Source organism: Nerophis lumbriciformis, linkage group LG25 (genome assembly GCF_033978685.3).
Source record: "Nerophis lumbriciformis linkage group LG25, RoL_Nlum_v2.1, whole genome shotgun sequence".
Taxonomy (NCBI): Eukaryota; Metazoa; Chordata; class Actinopteri; order Syngnathiformes; family Syngnathidae; genus Nerophis; species Nerophis lumbriciformis.
Genome location: NC_084572.2, coordinates 13,036,633 through 13,058,277, shown reverse-complemented (window position 1 = coordinate 13,058,277; position 21,645 = coordinate 13,036,633). Strand labels below are relative to the sequence as shown.

Here is a 21,645-nt window from a genome sequence, read left to right as displayed (position 1 = left end):
TTAAAAAAAATTAAAAAAAATTTATATTTACATTTTTGTTGGTAGAAACATCTGAACTTAAGTTGCAACTTTTATTTTATTAGATAAAAAATATAAATGTTAATTGAATTTTTTTCTTTCTTTCAAATTTTGTTTTGCATCTCAAAATTAACCTGCCAAGAAACCGATTCAACACCAATGAACAATACAGTATGTGTAAGTGTGAATGTTGACCTTTGCTGATGGCAACTAAATCAACGGCACCCCTGCTGGTTGCAACCAACTAGTACTCCAACCCACTTCTCCAAAGTGGACTGGCTCAGGGTGGAGGACAGAGTAAAACAACTTGCACTGAGCCTAGTCTATAAAATCCGCTACACCTCCCTGATACCAAATTACATGTCAAACTACTTCCTTAACGTAAATGACCGCCATAACCACAACACCAGGGGGAGTTCTACAAACCACGTTAAACCCAGATTCCAATCTAATAAAGGTCTAAACTCATTCTCCTTCTATGCCACATCAATATGGAATGCACTCCCAACAGGTGTAAAAGAAAGTGCATCTCTATCCTCCTTCAAAACCACACTAAAACAACTAATCCAGACAACTTCAACCCTTGACTAACACCCTCCCTCTTCCACATCCCACCTCCCTGGATTGTAAATAACCAAATGTAAATAATCAAATGTATTTCTAATGTATATACTTGTTGTTATGCTATCTGAACTCACTATGTTCTCTGCTCGCTGTACATATCCTACCAAGTCAGACCTATACTGTTTCAATGCCCATTTCTCTGATGATGCAATTGTTGATGACTAAAGTCAACCAAACCCTCCTAATCCCACCCCCCGGATTGTAAATAATGTAAATAATTCAATGTATATACTCTGATGATTAACTTGTGTGATGACTGTATTATGATGATAGTATATATTTGTACCATGAATTGATTTACGTGGACCCCGACTTAAACAAGTTGAAAAACGTATTCAGGTGTTACCATTTAGTGGTCAATTGTACGGAATATGTACTGAACTGTGCAATCTACTAATAAAAGTTTCAATCAATCAATCAATACATGCCATTTTGCCTCAATTGCTTTAAGACACTGGTTCTCAAACTTTTTTCACCAAGTAGCCCTTCAGAAAACACTTGGATCTCCAAGTACCACCATAATGACCAATATTAAAATACATTGGCTTAAAATATTAAATATAGATTAAAAAGGCAGAGGTTTTATTTAACAAGTATATTTAATATTTATGGCCACTGTAACATTACACACAGTTTGAACAGTAACACCGTGTTTGAATATTTAATTAAGGGATTCTTTGGCGGACCACTAGTACCACAGTTTGAGAATCACTGCTTTAGGACAAAAATAATTAACAAAGTTTACCCCCCAGAGACCTAAGGTTGACTTTTTTCTAATTTCAGTAGATTTTTGCTGTATTTAAGCTGTCATTTTTTTACTGTGTTACTTCATTAAACATACTTTTTCCTAAGGTTTTTGTTAAATTTTTTCACAGCTATACCGCCAAACAGGACATAAAAGTAAAATATAAAATTTAAGATTCACTTTTTGCTTAAATTAACTTCAGTCCAAAACAAAAATACCTGACATGTAATGTTTTTATTTTTAATTCAAACCCTCTGAAGGCTTTTTGATGAAATGATTTCACGAGTAAAAATTGGCACAACGAGTAATTTTACTAAATCAAACTTCTGACATTATCTGATCAAAAGGCCTTCAAAAAGGTTCAAAAAAATTAAAAATATTACATGTTTGAGACTGAAGTTCACAGTCACCACAATGCAGATTTTCTGTTTGTTTTTAGTCATATTCTACATTTTCCTCCTGAATTAAGCATTTTCAAGCATACACAAATAACATTGCTAACAATATCAATACTACAGTAGTAATGGCCATGAGATGAGACAAAACCAATAAGAACATGTTTAGTATTGTGCCAACTGATTGGCTTAGCCTCAGGTAGCAACACTATATTACATTAAAAGAGTGTGAAGGTGACTAAAGTGTTCATGTCTAGAGGGTTCTAATGTGGTTGAAAATTAATTTAGAAGGTAGGAAACAGATTTTTAATGCTGAAGCTGTGAAAATATTAGATTTCATTGATAATTTTCATTTCACAGAAATTAATTTATTGCGGTCATGTCCGGAACCAATTAACAGCAAAAAACGAGAGTAGGTAATAAAAAAAGTAATTAAAAAGAAAATAGGCATCTTACGCCAATCGAAAACTCAAAGACTTTTTGTCCTGTTTGGCTTTGTAGATAATTAAAATCGAGGGTTAATAAGTCTATAACATGTCGTAATAAAACTCAATAAACTTTGTATCATATATTACGTAATTTATTTCAAAAAGGACATGCTGCAAAGCGCTCACAAGTTTTTTTTCAAAAGGCAATAATTAACGTGGCAGTCACCATTAACTATTTACTGATTTACAAAAAAAAACATTCCAAAAACAATGAGAACTTCCTGAAACGTGTAATAGCCCCCAGATACCTTGCATTTTTGTTTGAGGAGTTAGTTGTTTCCTCCCAGTGACGTCAAGTGGCGACGGTCACAGTGATGCACTTTCTGAAAGCAGCCACAAGGCGGCAGCATTGCACAGGTAAATACACACGCTCAGGTTCCGTCCGTTTGTTGGCCTGCTACCACATAGACAGGAAATGGTAACTAGAGGAGGAAAGGTCAAAGGCACATGTTCTCAAAGCAGCTCTTTGGCAAACTAGTGTAACAGTCACATTTCAATTGGAGGAAGCATAGGTACACAAGCGTTAGTATTCTGTGTGTGCGTGTGTGTGTATGCATGCCAGAGTGTATGAACTGCCCCTGTTAATTATCAGCATGCACAGCCTCCCGGGATGCTGCGGGGCGTGTCCTTCAGACCAGCTCCCTTGTGATTGGCCGAGGGAGAAGCATCGCTGTTGACGTTCTCGCTCAAATTCTCGCAGATGACGTCCACCAACTTGTCGAAAACCTGCTTCACGTTGACATTGTCTTTAGCGCTGGCCTCGAAAAATTGGAAGCCTACAGGATAGAGAGCATAATGCTGCAACAGTGTATACACACACACACACGCACACACACACAAAGTATGTATGTACTGTATATATAAATATATATATACACACACACACACACAATACATATATACACATGAATATATTCATATACAAACACATATATACACACATACATATACACACATACTGTATGTACATATAATATGTATATGCATACACATATTATATATATATACATATATACATGTACATACATACATACATATATATTTTAGAGATGTCCGAAAATGGCTTTTTTGCCGATATCCGATATTCCGATATTGTCCAACTCTTAATTACCGATTCCGATATCAACCGATACCGATATATACAGTCGTGGAATTAACACATTATTATGCCTAATTTTGTTGTGATGCCCCGCTGAATGCATTAAACAATGTAACAAGGTTTTCCAAAATAAATCAACTCAGGTTATGGAAAAAAATGCCAACATGGCACTGCCATATTTATTATTGAAGTCACAAAGTGCATTATTTTTTTTACCATGCCTCAAAACAGCAGCTTGGAATTTGGGACATGCTCTCCCTGAGAGAGCATGAGGAGGTTGAGGTGGGCGGGGTTGGGGGGGGTGTATATTGTAGCGTCCCGGAAGAGTTAGTGCTGCAAGGGGTTCTGGGTATTTGTTCTGTTTATGTTGTGTTACGGTGCGGATGTTCTCCCGACATGTGTTTGTCATTCTTGTTTGGTGTGGGTTCACAGTGTGGCGCATATTTGTAACAGCGTTAAAGTTGTTTATACGGCCACCCTCAGTGTGACCTGTACGGCTGTTGACCAAGTATGGGTTGCATTCACTTGTGTGTGTGAAAAGCCGTAGGTATTATGTGATTGGGCCGGCACACAAAGGCAGTGCCTATAAGGTTTATTGGCGCTCTGTATTTCTCCCTACGTCCGTGTACACAGCAGCGTTTTAAAAAGTCATACATTTTACTTTTTGAAACCGATACCGATAATTTCCGATATTACATTTTAAAGCATTTATCGGCAGTCCGATATTATCGGACATCTCTAATATATTTATTTACATATACATACATATATTGTATATGTCCATGTACATACATATTTTTTTACATACACATACATATATATTGCATATGTACATATATAAATGTACATACATAATACTTATATATTTATTTACATATGCATAAATATATTGTATATGTACATACATACGTATATATTTATTTATATACACACACACACACACACACACACACACACACACACACACACACACACATGTAGACACATGAATATATTCATATATATACACACATGTATATATATATATATATACACACATACACATATGTACATATATTATGTATATGCATACCAGTGACGTGCGGTCACTGGAGGCAGGTGAGGCCCCGCCTCATGGAAAGAAAAAAAATGTAAAAAGAAAAAAAATGTATTAAATTGTTATATGTATTCAGTGATTATACTATAAAGTTCTTTTCCATTTAACTTCACCAGATTTAGATTATTTTTATTCAAAATCGCTGAATTTTCACAATTGCCGTTCAAATACTGAGAAGAGACGGTGCGGTGATCAGCAGCCAGTTGAGGCACGTCACTCAGTTGTGCCTCACCATGGATTGCGGACTCGGCTAACTGCTGGCCTGCTGTGCAGTGAGACCGTATTGCTATATGAACTATATTATACATTTCCATAGTTTAGTTAGCTGAGGTATATAATGTACAGTGTATTTTGTCAACAGCTGTATGTGTGTAAAGTATTTCTTGTGCTGAGCAATCATAAAACTGCTGCGAAGACGCACTGTGTGAGGCTCGCAGTAATACCGCCTCTTGGTGCCGGTTAATGCGCCCCCGCCGCAGAATGCACCCCCTGACGGGAGCGCCACACCAACCAAAGCCCACATCCAAACCCTCCACGTGCAAGACCGAATCCACCCAAAAAAAGTCACTTAAAAAGAAGCCAAAAAGTGCAAAAACAACAATGCTCGCGCCGGAGGAGCCGTGAACGACTGCAGGGACACAACATTAGGTACACTTGCAGACTGCAGCACGGATTTCATATTTCATTCATTCACAACTCCTCCAACACGAACACCACTGTTCCCGCACTTATAAGTAAAGGTAAGACCATAATAAAGTTTTTTTAATTAAATGTGCTTTTTTGTGTGCTACAGTTTGTATGTGTAAAGTTAAAGTTAAGTTATAGTACCAATGATTGTCACACACACACTAGGTGTGGTGAAATTTGTCCTCTGCATTTGACCCATCCCTTGATTCCCCCCTGGGAGGTGAGGGGAGCAGTGGGCAGCAGCGGTGCCGCGCCCGGGAATCATTTTTGGTGATTTAACCCCCAATTCCAACCCTTGATGCTGAGTGCCAAGCAGGAAAGAATGCTGGTATGAGCTTTTAAACATAACCCGTTAACTGCTGCCAATCAATTGGTGAATAAGATACTCTTTAGGGTTCATATGTTTGTAAATCTGACTGTGATGAAGTCAGTGCCTCACCAGCCATCAACCTCACCGCACGTCACTGATGCATACACATTATATATATACATGTACATACATACATATATATTCATTTACATATGCATACATATATTGTATATGTACCTGTATACAAGTACATACATACATATATATGTATTTATATATACACACACTATATATACATATGAATATATTCATATTTATACACACACACACACACACGTACATGTATTATGTATATGCATACACGTATTATATATATATATATATATATACATATATACATGTACACACATACATATACATATATTTACATATACATACATGTATTATATATGTACATGTATACATGTACATACATAAATGTTTTACATATACATACATATATATTGTGTATGTACATATATACATGTACATACATACATAATATATATACATTTCTTTACACACATATATATATATATATATATATATGTATATATATATATATATATATATATACATATATATGTATATATACACATATATGTATATATATATATACATATACACATATATGTATATATATATATACATATATAGGTATATATATATATATATATACATATATATATACATACATACATATATATATATATATATATATATATATATACATATATATGTATATATATATATATATACATATATATATACATACATATATATATATATATATATATATATATATATATATGTATGTATGTATATATATATGTATATATATATATATATATACCTATATATGTATATATATATATATATATATATATGTATGTATATATATATGTATATATATATATATATACATATATATGTATATATATATATATATATATATATATATGTATGTATGTATATATACATAATAATGCAACAAAAAAGAGAAGTATCTCAGACTTCTCTTTTGTAAAGTAAATCTGTACAGCATATATGGGCATCTATATCAACAATATGATTTTCCTGAGCGGCCGCATAGGACATATTTAAATAGATTAAAAAATCAATAAAATGTTAACATTATTAGCGTTTCAATTTCAGAGGTCAGATTTCCTTCAAGCTCTGTCACGTGTCCAGGTCATCTCCCCCCCGCCCCCCCTAAAAAAAATAAAATAAAAAAATAAGCTGTTGAACTTAAAATCTACCACATGATGGCGCCATTGTAGTTCTACAACACTAGAAAATTCCAAAAGGCAGGGCCACTGTGCACACTGACCTAGCTCCTTGGCGAGTCTCTGCGCATCTTCAGTGGGGACCTGTCTGTCTTCCTCCATGTCCAACTTATTGCCCACCAGCACCACCTGGGCGTTGTCCCAGGAGTATGTCTTGATCTGGGTTCCCCTGGGACGCAAATGGACATGTCTTCTATATGCGACTTTAGAATTTCGAGAGAAATATGAGATAAGGGCGAATACCAGTCTTGCACGGCAACGAAGGACTCCTGGCTTGTGATGTCATATATGAGGAGGAAGCCCATGGCTCCTCTGTAGTAAGCTGTGGTGATGGTCCGGTAACGCTCCTGGCCCGCTGTGTCCTGTAAACATAAACACCTCAATGGCAACTACGGTGCAAAGTCAGAAACTTCAACTTAGCAACTGTGTTATAAATCGGCCCATTTACAGTCTGTACAAAAGTGTACGGTAGCTAATTAACGGCACCTGAATAAACAAATAAACAAGTATATCAATAGTCTAATGTGTTCCTGGGTCGCTCGCCAATGTCCTTACTTTGTTTACATTAATTGAAACAATTTGTCACCACTTCTGTGTGCAACAAACACATACACACTACAGCACCACTATTACATATTATGTCGAACACAAGGAAGTTAGTCACACACACTAGCTGTGGTGAAATTACGCTCTGCATTTGACCCATATCCCTTGTTCCACCCCCTGGGAGTTGAGTGGAGCAGTGAGCAGCAGCGGTGGCCGCGCTCGGGAATCATTTTGGTGATGTAACCCCCAATTATTGTTTTAAATGTAGAAATAAAATCATAATATGACCTCTTTGATATATACAAAAAAATTATAGGTCAACTTTAAAACAAAAAAGCCTCAAAACATTGTAACTTTAGCTGCAGCTTAATAAGGCATGTTCAGCTGCAACAGTCGCAAAGAAAGCCTGTGACCAGTGCACCATTAACATTACACATTGTTAGTTTAATGTTGAAAGTATGAGTGTTATTGTGGCTGCTGTTTGCAGTGGCATGGCACCGCACTGCATTAACTCGTGGTTTTATTATTTGGATCCTCTCAAAGGAAACACAAACTTGGTAATCTCCACAAGCGAGGGTGAATGATTGACTGTGGACTCAAGTAAATCCCTCCTAACAGGAGACATTGTTGCACCACCCAAAGCATACCAGGATATACACTCCCTGTTTTTTTGGCTTGGCCCTGTGGCCAACATCAATATTTCACAAATATGCGAGTGTTATTTGTCTTCTTTATGTGTGGTCTGCTGGGAAACGTGTGCCATCATACGGAGGCGCAGTACACCTAAACAGATGAATTTAATATTCTGTTCCTTTATGAAAAGTAATGCAAAGGAGGTAATGCTTGGCGCTAAGAAAATTAATGTTTTCACCGGCCCCAGGAAACCCATTGAAGCTGCTCTTCATGTACCACAACTTCCTCATTGCTCCCGATGTGCACAGAATGCTTGCTTGCTGAATACATTACAGTGAGGAGGGGGGGGGGAAAGGATGTATTACTTTCATCTAACAGGAGTGCTGTGAGTGAGCAGAGTCTGTCCTGGTGGGTGTCGGGCTGCCTCGCTTGCACGTTCGGCCCCCGCCAGCTCAAAGCCATGCATATTTCATGAAGTGTACCGTCTGGGGACCATGTTAAACATCAACTAGCATTAACGCCGCCGCGTGAAAAAAATGACTCGATGCCACATGCAAGGCAGCCAAGCGGGGGCCAACTGAGGGTGAGGGGAAAGTGTTTTGACAATGGTCTCCGAGCCTCCAAGGCTGAATGCTAGAACCTTTTAACCTCAGCTTTTATTAGCTCAAGTAAATTTACAGCACTGACATTTAACAGGCTGCCCTCTTTTTCAAACAATTTTGTTGATATAATATCTGTCAAACCTGTTTTCCCTGAGGAGTTATGTTTTTTTTTATTATCTCCTGCACTGTAGGGATAAGATATGTATGAAAGAGTATAAGGAATACACTGAAAAGGAGAAAATAATCATGCAAGCAGAATAATGTTGGACTTTTGCACACAAAAAAAATCCTCATAAGACTTAAGTTGTAGTATTTTGAAAAACTTAAAAATAAAGATGACTGTTATGACTTTTTTCTGTATTTTTGGGGGGGAAAGTTACAATTGGTTTCCAGTAATGTTCACAAAACTTCATCCACTTGATTTTTTTACACCCTAATTGTGATGATTTAGCAAATTTTTTGTCTTAAGTTAACGCTTTATTTCTGTAATTTACAACTTTTTTTTTGTAACTTTACAACAATTTATAACAATACAACCTTTGTTTTTCTAATTTTGCATCTCATAATGTTACCGGGGCTGCAGCTATCGAATATTTACTAATCAAGTATTCTTTAAAAAAAATTCCTTTAACTAATCGAGTTAACAAATAAAACATATTTTTGCTAGGCTAAAGAACTATCATAAATACACAGGGGAAAAACATAATTTAACTTATAATGAACAACATTTCAGTTTTATTTTAACTTGACAAAGACTACGGTTCTATGTGTGTGTGTGAATGGGTGAATGTGGAAATAGTGTCAAAGCGCTTTGAGTTCCTTAAAAAAAAAAGGTAGAAAAGCGCTATACAAGTACAACCCATTTACCATTTTACGGTAAATGACATATGTATGTTCATGGCTGTGACATTTATGAACCCTAAACTTGGACCGGCTGACTAGAAAATATTATTTACAGAATTGTGCGGTGTTTAAACTACAATAAAGACAATTACTGCATTTGAGCACATTAGACATTGTTACTTGATATATTTATCCATCAACCAAATGTGAGACACACTTTCTTGTTATATGAATGCTCTGCTAAAAATGATTGGCTAGTGATTAGTGAGCTAAAATGTTTTTATTTTCTCTCTCTTTAACGGATGTTATCAAGTAATTTGTAATGAAATAAGATAAGGGTAAACAAGTATTTATTTTAAGAAAAATCTAGCTTTTTTGTTGATTTATTTTCTACAATGTGCACTGGGCTCATAAAAAAGAGCAATGTTCCAAAAAAAAAAGGCAAACGGGCCATTCTTTCAACTACACTGGTTTATGTTTATGATCAATAAGGTTTCATGCGTTTGGATGTGTTATGTGTGCCATGTGCAATGATGATAATGCACAGTAGCAGACTCCCTGGGCTTGTGGAGGCGGATCTCTGCTCTTCTTGAGAAGCAAATACTTGGTCTTTCGTGGCCGCTTTTATGTGATTACCTAATAAGTACACAACGCAAGTGCCACACCCTCTTTTGCTTTTAAAGGGTAACTACACTTTTTGGGGGGAATTTTCCCTATCAGTCACAATCTTTAAGTAAGACAAGAACATGTCTTTTTTTCCCACGGAGATGGTAAGAGAGACACGAAAAGACGCTCGTTTGTACCCACTAGTTTTTAGTTTTACCCTTTGCTAGGATTATGATTAATTGTTCATATATACATCCCATCAGTCATTGTACAAGTAAGTTATGTGTTTGATTATGTTTGTTGTCTCTCATGAAGTCTGCTGCGAGTTGTCAGTGTTGTTGTTGAAGGAAAATGTGAACGTTGAAATGAATGCGCCGCCGAATGCTTAAAATGAGCAAAATACTTAAATATTACATATAAGTCTGAAAGTGCCTGTTACTATGTTATATATATACTAACAATGATTTGAGAATGAGAATGTATTAAAATACCTATATTTGTAAGTATGTATACAGTCGTGGTCAAAAATTTACATACACTTGTAAAGGGCATAATGTCATGGCTGTCTTGAGTTTCCAATAATTTCTACAACTCTTATTTTTTTGTGATCGAGTGATTGGAGCACATACTTGTTTGTCACAAAAAACATTCATGAAGTTTGTTCTGGGTCTACTGAAAATGTGACCAAATCTGCTGGGTCAAAAGCATACATACAGCAATGTTAATATTTGGTTACATGTCCATTGGCAAGTTTCACTGCAATAAGGCGCTTTTGGTAGCCATCCACAAGCTTCTGGCAAGCTTCTGGTTGAACTTTTGACCACTTCTCTTTACAAAATCGGTGCAGTTCAGCTAAATTTGTTGGTTTTCTGACATGGACTTGTTTCTTCAGCATTGTCCACATGTTTGAGTCAGGACTTTGGGAAGGCCATTTTAAAACCTTAATTCTAGCCTGATTTAGCCATTCCTCTACCACTTTTGACGTGTGTTTGGGGTAATTGTCCTGTTGGAAAACCCAACTGCGCCCAAGACCCAACCTCCGGGCTGATGATTTTAGGTTGTCCTGAAGAATTTGGAGGTAATCCTCATTTTTCATTGTCCCATTTACTCTCTGTAAAGCACCAGTTCCTTTGGCAGCAAAACAGGCCCAGAGCATAACACTACCACCACCATGCTTGACGGTAGGAATGGTGTTCCTGGGATTAAAGGCCTTACATTTTTTACTCCAAACATATTGCTGGATATTGTGGCCAAACAGCTCAATTTTTGTTTCATCTGGCATCACATGGACAAAGATAAGACCTTCTGGAGGAAAGTTCTGTGGTCAGATTAAACAAAAATGTTGCTGTTTGGCCACAATACCCATCAATAGTATGCAGGCAGTATAGTACCGTAGGCAGTATAGTACCGTAGGCAGTATAGTACCGATTTCAATAAATTAGTATCACGGTACTTTATTAGTACCAGTATATCGAACAACCCTAATATATATATATATATATATATATATATATATATATATATATATATATAGACCTGCGATGAGTTGGCGACTTGTCCAGGGTGTACACCGCCTTCCGCCCGATTGTAGCTCAGACAGGCTCCAGCGACCCCCCGTGACCCCAAAAGGGACAAGCGGTAGAAAATGGATGGATGGATGGATGTGTATATATATATATATATATATATATATATATATATATATATGTTCTTGTCTGACATGGGGATCATGAATGATAAGCATAATTCCAAAAAACTGTGGTTCCTCTTTAATGCGTGCCTGTACCCACTAATTACAGTAACAAAGTTGTCCTTTATAATTGCACAGCTTTGTTCATATCATTTGAGGTTTTGGTTTTCAAAGATTTATTATTTTTGTATAGTAGTATCTAAAGTTCCCTCAGGATGTAAAAGTTGCCATTTGTACATCAGTCAGTTAAAGTTAAAGTACCACTGATAGTCACACACACACTCGGTGTGGTGAAATTTACCTCTGCATTCGACCCATCCCCTTGTTCCACCCCCTGGAAGGTGAGTGGAGCAGTGAACAGCAGCGATGGCCGCGCTCGGGAATCATTTTGGTGATTTAACCCCCAATTCCAACCCTCGACTTGGCATTGGCCCTTGACCAGCATTGACTTGATCACTGATAAGCGCTGCCTTTAAGGTGACCATCCACGGTTAAGGAAAAGGTGTGCAGGTCAAAATAAATTGCGGAATTAAGCTGGGTTTAAACATCATTAATGCGATAATTTTTTGGTGATTAAGCACATGAGTTAACATTCATTTTGACAGCCTTATTTTATACATGCATGTCAAGAAAATGTTGGAGGTTTGCAAACTGTCACGCTCTGACAGTTTTGTTGCAAAAAATAAAATGATTGTCTGTCTGTAAATATCCTTATATTATCTCAAATCTGCTTCTGTTTTCAAGATTAAATCACTGATTTACAGCTTCAAATAAGCCTAAACTGTGAATCTGTTAGTTTTTTTGTTTTATTTAGTTTGTAGGCCCTTAGATGTGCCTACTTTTGCTGTTTTATATTGTGTATTTTTATTGCATTTCCAAATCCACGTGTGTCTACTCGGAGCACTGGGGAGCTGTACGATCCCGGCAGTGTGTTGTTTCATGTTTCTTTGAAATATTCATAAAGAGATCATAACTTTTAGTAAAGCTCTAGGGCGGAGAATGTGGGTGTGAACATAAAGATTTGCAAGTAGAAAGACCAATAAAAAAAAAATACTTGACATAAATAACATGGGAATGTTCTGTGTGCGGCCATTGGAAGATGTAGCTTACAGTGTTGGGGCTATTAAAAAAACCCAATATTAAACGTACACATTAATGCACAAAAGTGTGCGTGTGTTGTCCTTTGACATTTCCAGTGTTCATTTCCTTAGTGGCTATGGGTATTTGTGGTGCTTTCGGACATGCTCGAGGCTCTCTGCTTATTATTGTTTTGAAAAACTTTGATTACAAAGTCTTCCTAGGGGCCCAGTGTGAGTATTGGAATTACTTCTTTAGTTTCCTGTTTGGGGCAAGACACCGGGTTTTAACACTCAGCACCTTTTGATAGGCAGACTTATTAGACTGAAATGTGCAAGGAGGAAACAGCGTCTGCCAGCCTTCAGACAAGGATCTTTGTGTGAGCCAAAGTGCGGGGGGACAATGGGTTCAGACCTTTTAGCGCTTAATGATGATTATGATGGGGAAAAAAAGAAATGTTAATAATAGATGTAACGGTGCATGTATTGGTCATCTGACATTTTTGATATGGTGGAGACTAAGACGCATGTTTACTCCATGGTACACATTAAGTGAAGGACATGAAGTCAATTAAAATTGGCAAATATACTAACCCTAGTCATATCTGGTTCTCATGCGTTGACTTCAGGGCTGCTCAAGGAAAAATCAAAGGGTATAAAATAGGAAGACAATTCATATGGTACCATTCATTGCAGTTTATCTGACACATGAAACTTGACAAATTGGGGGGTGGTGCACTATCCACTTTAGCCGCCAAATGGCAATTGAGTGTTCCATCTATCCATCCATTTTCTAACGCTTATTCCCTTCGGGGTCGCGGGGGGCGCTGGAGCCTATCTCAGCTACAATCGAGTGTTGAATATCGTAAAATGTGTTTTGTGACAATTCCAACTTTGACCACAGACCAGTTGCTATGTAGAGTGGCGCTTTCCATCAATTTCACCAAACTGCATTGCAAATAGATCAAACCCCCCCACTTCCTCTCACGCGAGATCAACCCTGGAATGGGGCAATACAAATTCCCTTCCCGACTGTATAGATTTTTTTAAAGGAAACAAAAACCAGCCTGTATGTCAGATTTGTGTTATTAATGTCACTATTTTAACTTTTTGAGCTTTTATTTCCACGTTTTTTTTAAGCAAAGATGTTTTTACAATTTGTGTGCGTGTGGTGTGTTTGATGCTTCAGTGCAGTATTACTGTGTAGAAGTGCTTGTGGTTAGCGCATGTTGCATGTTTCTCCCGCTTGCAACTCTCTGCTTTCAGCTACTGCCCTCCACGCGGGGGGTGAACAGAGGAGCAGAGTGCATAAGTCTCCCCTTGCCGGTACACAGCTTCTCCACCGCCAAAACTCCTGCAGTGCCTTCTTTTGGCCACACACAGATGTGTGTCCCTGCAGACACTAAACCAAACTGTTGTGGATTGGGGAACATTAGTGGGCCCCAGAAATACGGTGTGCAGGCCCACCGGTGTGTGGACATGCCCTGGTGCCTTGCCAACCGCTGTCCCAGCTATGTGTAAATAACCTGGGCAAGTAGACCGTATAGCCGTGGTCGGCAACACACCTAAGAGAAGGTCACTCAGAATTAAAACCAGGACTGCAAGGAGTTGCACCCTACATTCCCTAAGTAGCATAGTAAAACCAACCATGGAGAATAAAGTCATCACAAATCTTATACTTCCAGTGGCGGGAGTCCGCGGGAACATCGCAGCGTATGTTGGTGTTGGTCCTCCTTCTGGAGGACATCATGACGACAGGACCCTAAACCAGCGAGGGAGGACCCTGTTCGATCACACCACCCCATTCAAAGCACTCATGCGCTGCCAGAGACCATTCAACACATGCACAGTGAAAGAAGACTCTAGATTGGAGGAACTAGCACACTGTGACGAGGTAAAGGGTGTGGAGATCTTGGGGATCCAGGAACAGAGAAGAGTGCACACTGATGACTGGATTGTTTACTGCAGAGTAGAGAGAAGCACATTCATCACTGCATCAGCGTGGCAAAACAAGGTCCAGGCTGCAACAGGGGACGTAGGGCAATTGCTGGGTTATCTCGGGCGTAAGGCTCTCAGTCGGATTTACTTCCATACCGGCAAGATCCTCATCGCAGAATTCTCAGGCAACCCAGTAACAACTTTCATAGTCCTGTATTCACCCACCAACGTGGCACCATCTGAGGAGGTGGTGAAGTTTTACGAGGACCTCACAACAGATGTCTGTAATGTCCCAGCACACAACTTCCTGGCAATCCTGGGCGACTTTAATGCAAGGATTGGACCAGATAACGCTCCCTTCCCTTACCACGACTCTACCAACCCCAACGGGGCATAACTTACTGCCCTTCTCATGGAACACCAGCTTCTGGCAACGAACACCACGTTCCAGAAAATAACTGGTAACAGGTGGACCTTTCAAGACAGAGCATCAGATGTAAGTCGTCAGCTGGACTATATCCTAGTGAGGCGAAAGTGGAGGAACTCCAACATGAACGCTGAGCCATACAGCACATTACTCTGTGGGCTCTGATCACCGTGTGGTCTCCATGAGGGTGCGACTGAGCCCTGGGGGCCCCCCAGTCAAGCCCCAGAACCCGGTATGACTGGAAGGCACTCTCAACCGACCCTTGCCTGCAAATCAGGTATAGATCCTGGCCCCGAGGAAACTAATCGAGGAGGTGAAGAAGGACAACCTGACAGCAGTATTGTGCATTATTGACTTTAAAAAAAGCTTTTGACTTTATACATAGTGGCACCATGGTGAAAATACTGAAGGCCTATAGTGTCTCTTCCAACATGCTCCGGGCAATAGAGGCCATGAATACAAGGGCCAAAGTGTTGACACCAGATGGCGGCAGTGACAAGTTTGACATTCTGGCTAGGGTAATGCTGGGAGATACCCTAGCCCCCTTCCTTTTTGTCATAGTCCTTGACTACGCGCTCAGTAAGACCATCAATGGGCGGAAGCAGGATCTTGGTTTTACTCTCACACCAAGGAGGTAAAAAAAACCTGCAGTAGTCCTGACTGACCTAGACAACGCGGACGACATTTGGTTGCTCTCCAACCACATGAAGCAAGCACAAGAGCTCTTGAGCAGAGTGAAGTCAGAGTGTACCAAGGTTGGCCTTTGACTGAATGCCAAGAAAACTGAGGTGGTCACCTATAACAACCAAGCGGAACATCCACCTCTCACAACAACAGGAAGCACTGCTCTGAAGGAAGCCAATGACTTCAACTACCTGGGCTTATGGGTCAACACTAAAGAACAAGATCCAAAAGTGAGGAAGGCACTTGTATGGGTGGCCCTGAATGGCATGGCCAGTGTATGGAACATCCACCTCCCCGGAGAAACCAAACTCAAGCTTTTTCTATGCAACGGTAGAATCTGTCCTCCTTTATGGCAGTGATTGCTGGATCCTGAAGCCAACGCTGCAGAGGGCTCTAGACGAGTGCTACACCAGAATGTTACGTGTAGTTTTCACCATCAACAAGGGCGCACATGTTACCAACGAGAATCTGTATGCTGGAATATTCAGGGTGAGCGACAAAATTGCAGCCAGGAGGATGAGACTCGCAGGACGCTGCCAAAGACACCAGGAGCTGCCAGCCAGAACCAACACATGGGCGAGGACGTCCCACAGTAACATTTGTGGATATACTCAAAAAAGCTGCAGGAGCGTAAAGCACCATTGAGTTGGCCGAAAGTATGGCGAACCGGGATGACTGGAAACAACGACGGAAGGCTCTTGTCGTCAAGTTAAGCTAAAGTGTTTTATTTTTAATCTATACTATTGACAGCGGTTAACTTATTTTTACACTTGTGTTAAGTACGACTATTTGCATTCCACATTTCCTTAAAGCGGAGTGTTTTAGTCTTTACATATTACTGCTTATTTTTTGCAGCAGTGATTGACATATTCGTATAGTTAAAAGTACAGATAATGCTTAAAATTGTCTATGCCTGGGGTGTCCATAGTGTGGCCCGTAACTAATTTTTTAACTGCCCTCAGCACAATCGTTAGCATTCTAATAATAACATGCTAGCTATTTTGCAAATTTTACAGGGATACAACTCAAGGTCAAATATCGTGTTACTTGACAAACGTTAGCATGCTAATGTCAGTATGCTATCCAGTCAGTCATATTTTGGTACTTGCTGCATGCTTATGTTAGCAGGCTAGCATCTAAAACAACATTTTCAGGTACACACCTCAGAGTAATATATTTTGGTACTTGACGTATGCTACAGTTAGCATTTTAACAAGCTAATATTTGCAGGCTATATTTCTTGGTTAATTTAGCAAGTATACACCTCAGTGTAATATATTTTGGTATTTCACTAATGCTAACTGTAAGCATGCTATCTTTTTTTTTTGTGCTCATTTTACTCATATTTTTTGTTACTTGACGCCATCTGGCCTGTGTGCCAACTGTTAGCATTTCAGTTCGGCTTCGAGTCTTCGATATTCACACAATTTTATTTTTCATACCAAAATTGCATTTCTAGTTCTGTGGAAAAATATGTATATTGTACTAGTTTTGAAGGTGAAAACTACTAAAATGGCCCCCGCATCCTTTGATTTGTCAGTCTGTGACCCTCAGTGGAAGAAGTTTGGGCACCCCTGGTCTATGCAGCCAATAACATTTTATGAGGGCAAGAGCTGCAGTTCTATTCCCTATTTGACAGTAAATACTGAAATCATGCTGAATGACCTCACCCAGATCTGTAGCTTGATGCGCTTGTCGTTCCTGTAGATTGTCTTGACTTTAAAGTCGATGCCCACCGTGCTGACAAACGCCGACGTGAAGGAGTCGTCCGTGTAGCGGAACAAGAAGGACGTCTTGCCCACACTGCTGTTGCCGATAATCAGCACCTTGAACATGTAGTCAAAATTCTGGTCGGCAGCGTCTCTCTCCTCCAGGCCTGCTCCTGAATCTCTGGCTGATGCCATCTATCAAAAGACAGACAGATTGAAAGGACGTCAAGGATAGATGGACGGATAGTTGGACATTTGGACAGGTGGATAGGCAGACAGACAGGTAGATGGACACTTAAGACAGATAGATGGACAGATGGACAGCTTGATGAACACTTGGACAAATAGATAAACATTTAGGTAGACACTTGGACAGATAGACGAACAGGTACATGGACACCTGGACAGATAGATTAACACTTGGACAGATAGATAAACATGTAAGTAGACACTTGGACAAATAGACGGACAGGTAGATGGACACCTGGACAGATGAAAAGCACAAACAGGTAGAGATAGATGAGCAGATAAATGGATACTTGGACAGACAGACGGATAGGTGGACCGATAGATGAACAGATAATTAGACACACGGACAGAGAGATGGACACTTGGACAGATAAATGGACAGATAGTTGGACAGATGGATGAATAGATAGATGAACACTTGGACCGATAGAAGGACACTTGGACAGATAGATGGAGACTTGGACAGATAGGTGGAGACTTGGACAGATAGAAGGACACTTGGACAGATAGGTGGAGACTTGGACAGGTAGAAGGACACTTGGACAGATAGAAGGACATTTGAACAGATAGAAGGACACTTGAACAGATAGGTGGACACTTGGACAGATAGATGGACACTTGGACAGATAGATGGATACTTGGACATATAGAAGGGCACTTGGACATATAGAAGGGCACTTGGACATACAGAAGGGCACTTGGACATACAGAAGGGCACTTGGACATACAGAAGGTAACTTGGACATACAGAAGGGCACTTGGACATATAGAAGGACACTTGGACAGATAGATGGAGACTTGGACAGATAGATGGAGACTTGGACAGATAGATGGACACTTGGACAGATAGATGGACATATAGACGGAGAGATAGATGGACACTTGGACAGATAGATGGACACTTGGACAGATAGATGGTAACTTGGACAGACAAATAGATGGACATATAGACGGAGAGATAGATGGACACTTGGACAGATAGATGGACACTTGGACAGATAGATGGTAACTTGGACAGACAGATAGATGGACATATAGACGGAGAGATAGAAAGTCATTTGGACAGATAGACGGACAGATAGTCTCCTGGGCAGATATATAGACATTCGGATAAATACAGGTACAGATAGAAGTACACTTGGACAGACAAATCAACGGATAAATGGACAGATGGATTAAAAATTGGTCAGATATATGCAGACTTGGACAAACAAATAGTCCCTTGGACAAATAGACGGACAGATAGACTCCTGGGCATATAGGAGGACACTTGAACAGACGGATGAACACTTAGACAGATAGATGGAGACTTGAACAGATAAATAGTCGCTTATGGACAGACTCCTGAGCGGATAGATGGACACCTGGACAAATAGACGGATAGATAGTCCCTTGGACGGATAGATAGTCCCTTGGACGGATAGATAGTCCCTTGGACGGATAGATAGTCCCTTGGATAGATAGATAGTCCCTTGGATGGATAGATAGTCCCTTGGATGGATAGATAATCGCTTGGATGGATAGATAGTCCTTTGGAGGGATAGACGGACAAATAGACAGACTGATAGATGAACACTTGGACACATAGATGAACACTTGGACAGATAGATGAACACTTGGACAGATAGATGGAGACTTGGACTGATAGACTGACAGATAGATTGAAATGGGCACATACAGATTGGCACTTGGACAAATAGAAGGACACTTGGGCAGATGGATAGACACTTGGACAAATAGATCTACACAAACAAAATGTTGCTTAGGGCCACAAAAAGCCAAGGACCAAAGCAAAACAAGCTGTGATCTTGGCAAGGTAGTGTGTGTGTGGTGCAGAAGTCCAAAAAGGTTCTTGGATATCATGTGGAAGGATGTCATCTGCTCGGTAATTCAAGAAAAGGCTCAGACTTCTGCTATAATAGCTGACTAAATGTTAAAAGGAAGAGTTGGTTTAAAAACAATCCATCTTTCTCCCTCGCCATGGTGACATAATAAATCATGGCCCGGGCCGTGCTCCTCCCACTGACTCCTTCTCACTTTGGACATCTCTCAGCATGGATTCTGAACTTATGGAGCCTGGTTGACGGTGAGTGCGGCGTGGAAGGCCTGTGTATCTCATCCATCATCCTTGTGACCATTCCCCCACCCACTCATTCATCTTCTCCTTTATATCCATTCATCTGTTCATCAGATGCCGCCATCCATCATCCTCCTCCCACCACCACCACCATCATCATCATAAAGATGCTGAACCATGCATTCACCCTCACATCCTCCCACCTTCCTCAGGCTGGCTAGCAGGGACATGCTCAGCAGTACCGCACCCCATAGCCACAAAGTGGGACTGTCTCAGCAAAACACACAACAAAGTGATGGTTGGCTAGAACATAAAACTTGTGCTGTGCAGGGAAAGAGGAAGGTGTGTGCAGATGCGACACGGCTGCATGTCACAAGGGGATCAGAATACTTGTTGACTAATTCGAATTATCTACGTGCACATTATGACAAGTAGTTACCTAACTCACACACAAATGCAAAAAATAAAAACTTTTTTTGCGGGGTTGGTCACGTCGTCGGTACCTTTGCTGGGTCTGCTCCCTCCGTCCCGCGTCGTCCTCCACCTCCAAATGGGGATCAGTGTGAACCGCTCCCGGATCTTTGCATGTGCTCGCTGCCGGGACGTCTACACTGCACGCCGTCAAGCTCGCGGGAGTGGCGACAGAACACTTCCGGTCTGGACTTTCAAACTAAGATCGCTACTGAAAAGAGTTGGACAAATACAGAACAACTGTACACTGTGTACAGTACTGTCAATTTTGACGGCATACTTGAGGACAATACTGAGCAGAGACTGAACCAAACAAGGTAACTTGAAAGCTGTAAGGAAGAGAAAATCATGTTAGTTTTACGGTTTCCTTACCACAATGATCCACTTTGATTCAAATGGCCTGAAAATGGTGATTTATTAACTACAAAAAATGACTTGGTTTTTTAGCTATCCCATGCATGACAATCTAATGCTCTTCCACAAGATTCAGTGATTCTCAAAGTGTAGTTCGCTTACCACTTGTGGTACACAGGCTCCATCTGGTGAATCACATAGTTAAATTAAATTGCTTTGATTCATTATTCAAGTGCAGTGATTCATTTTCATATGTCCAAACACAGTGTTACTGTTCAATCGGTGTACAGTGTCACAAAATATTAAATGTACTTGCTAAATAAACCCTCTTTTTATCTATTGAATATTAAGGCCTACTATGCTACTGTAATAAAAGGTTTATGAGCACTAGTTTTATAACTGCTTCAAATAAAGATTCCGGTTAAAGTTGATTACACATATTAAAACACATGGCATGTATTTTGCCTTTTATGTTGCTGTAGATATATATTTTTTAAATTTATGACTTAAATAACTATCTTTCTCTTTATAAATTATTTTTAGATATTTTGTTGGAATAAAATGTAAAGGTACAATTCATTCATCAATGTCATTAACAGTTGTATATGACTTTGCGGCCCCTCGGCGCCCACACTGAAGCGCAATTGACAGAATTACATCATCATACTTGGATGATGGGAAATGCTTTACGATACCAAAACATTTGGCTTTTATTTTGAAAGTAAAATCAAATAAGTTTCCAGCACCTTGAAACTGGTTTATGCTTGCAAACCCATGACCTCTCAGTTAAAAGTCCTGTCTTACATAATCTAGCAGCTGATTCTTTGTTTGACATTGTCATTTACTACACATAACTTGAGTGAAGATGTTGAATAAGATCAGGCTTCAAGTGAAACACGTGTGCATACAATCAGGCATCAAGCAAGGAGTCATGCAAGCATTTTAAGCCAATC

At 39.5% G+C, this 21,645-nt stretch overlaps 2 protein-coding genes across 2 annotated transcripts in view; both read right to left on the bottom strand.

Moving 5' to 3' along the window:
- tspan34a (tetraspanin 34a) overlaps positions 1–2,666 on the bottom strand; it is a 20,294-nt gene extending 17,628 nt beyond the window's left edge. Inside the window, exon 1 of the mRNA XM_061983766.1 lies at positions 2,519–2,666. Coding sequence (XP_061839750.1) covers positions 2,519–2,525 — 7 coding nt within the window. The 5' untranslated portion in view covers positions 2,526–2,666. The remainder of the gene's footprint in view (positions 1–2,518) is intronic.
- rab3da (RAB3D, member RAS oncogene family, a) lies at positions 2,341–21,645 on the bottom strand. The gene is made up of 5 exons (XM_061983768.1): positions 20,371–21,645; positions 17,503–17,736; positions 7,031–7,149; positions 6,832–6,956; positions 2,341–3,046 (listed from the first exon to the last, which is right to left on the bottom strand). The coding sequence occupies exons 2-5, from the start codon at positions 17,734–17,736 to the stop codon at positions 2,859–2,861; spliced, it is 666 nt and encodes a 221-aa protein (XP_061839752.1). The 5' UTR covers positions 20,371–21,645; the 3' UTR covers positions 2,341–2,858.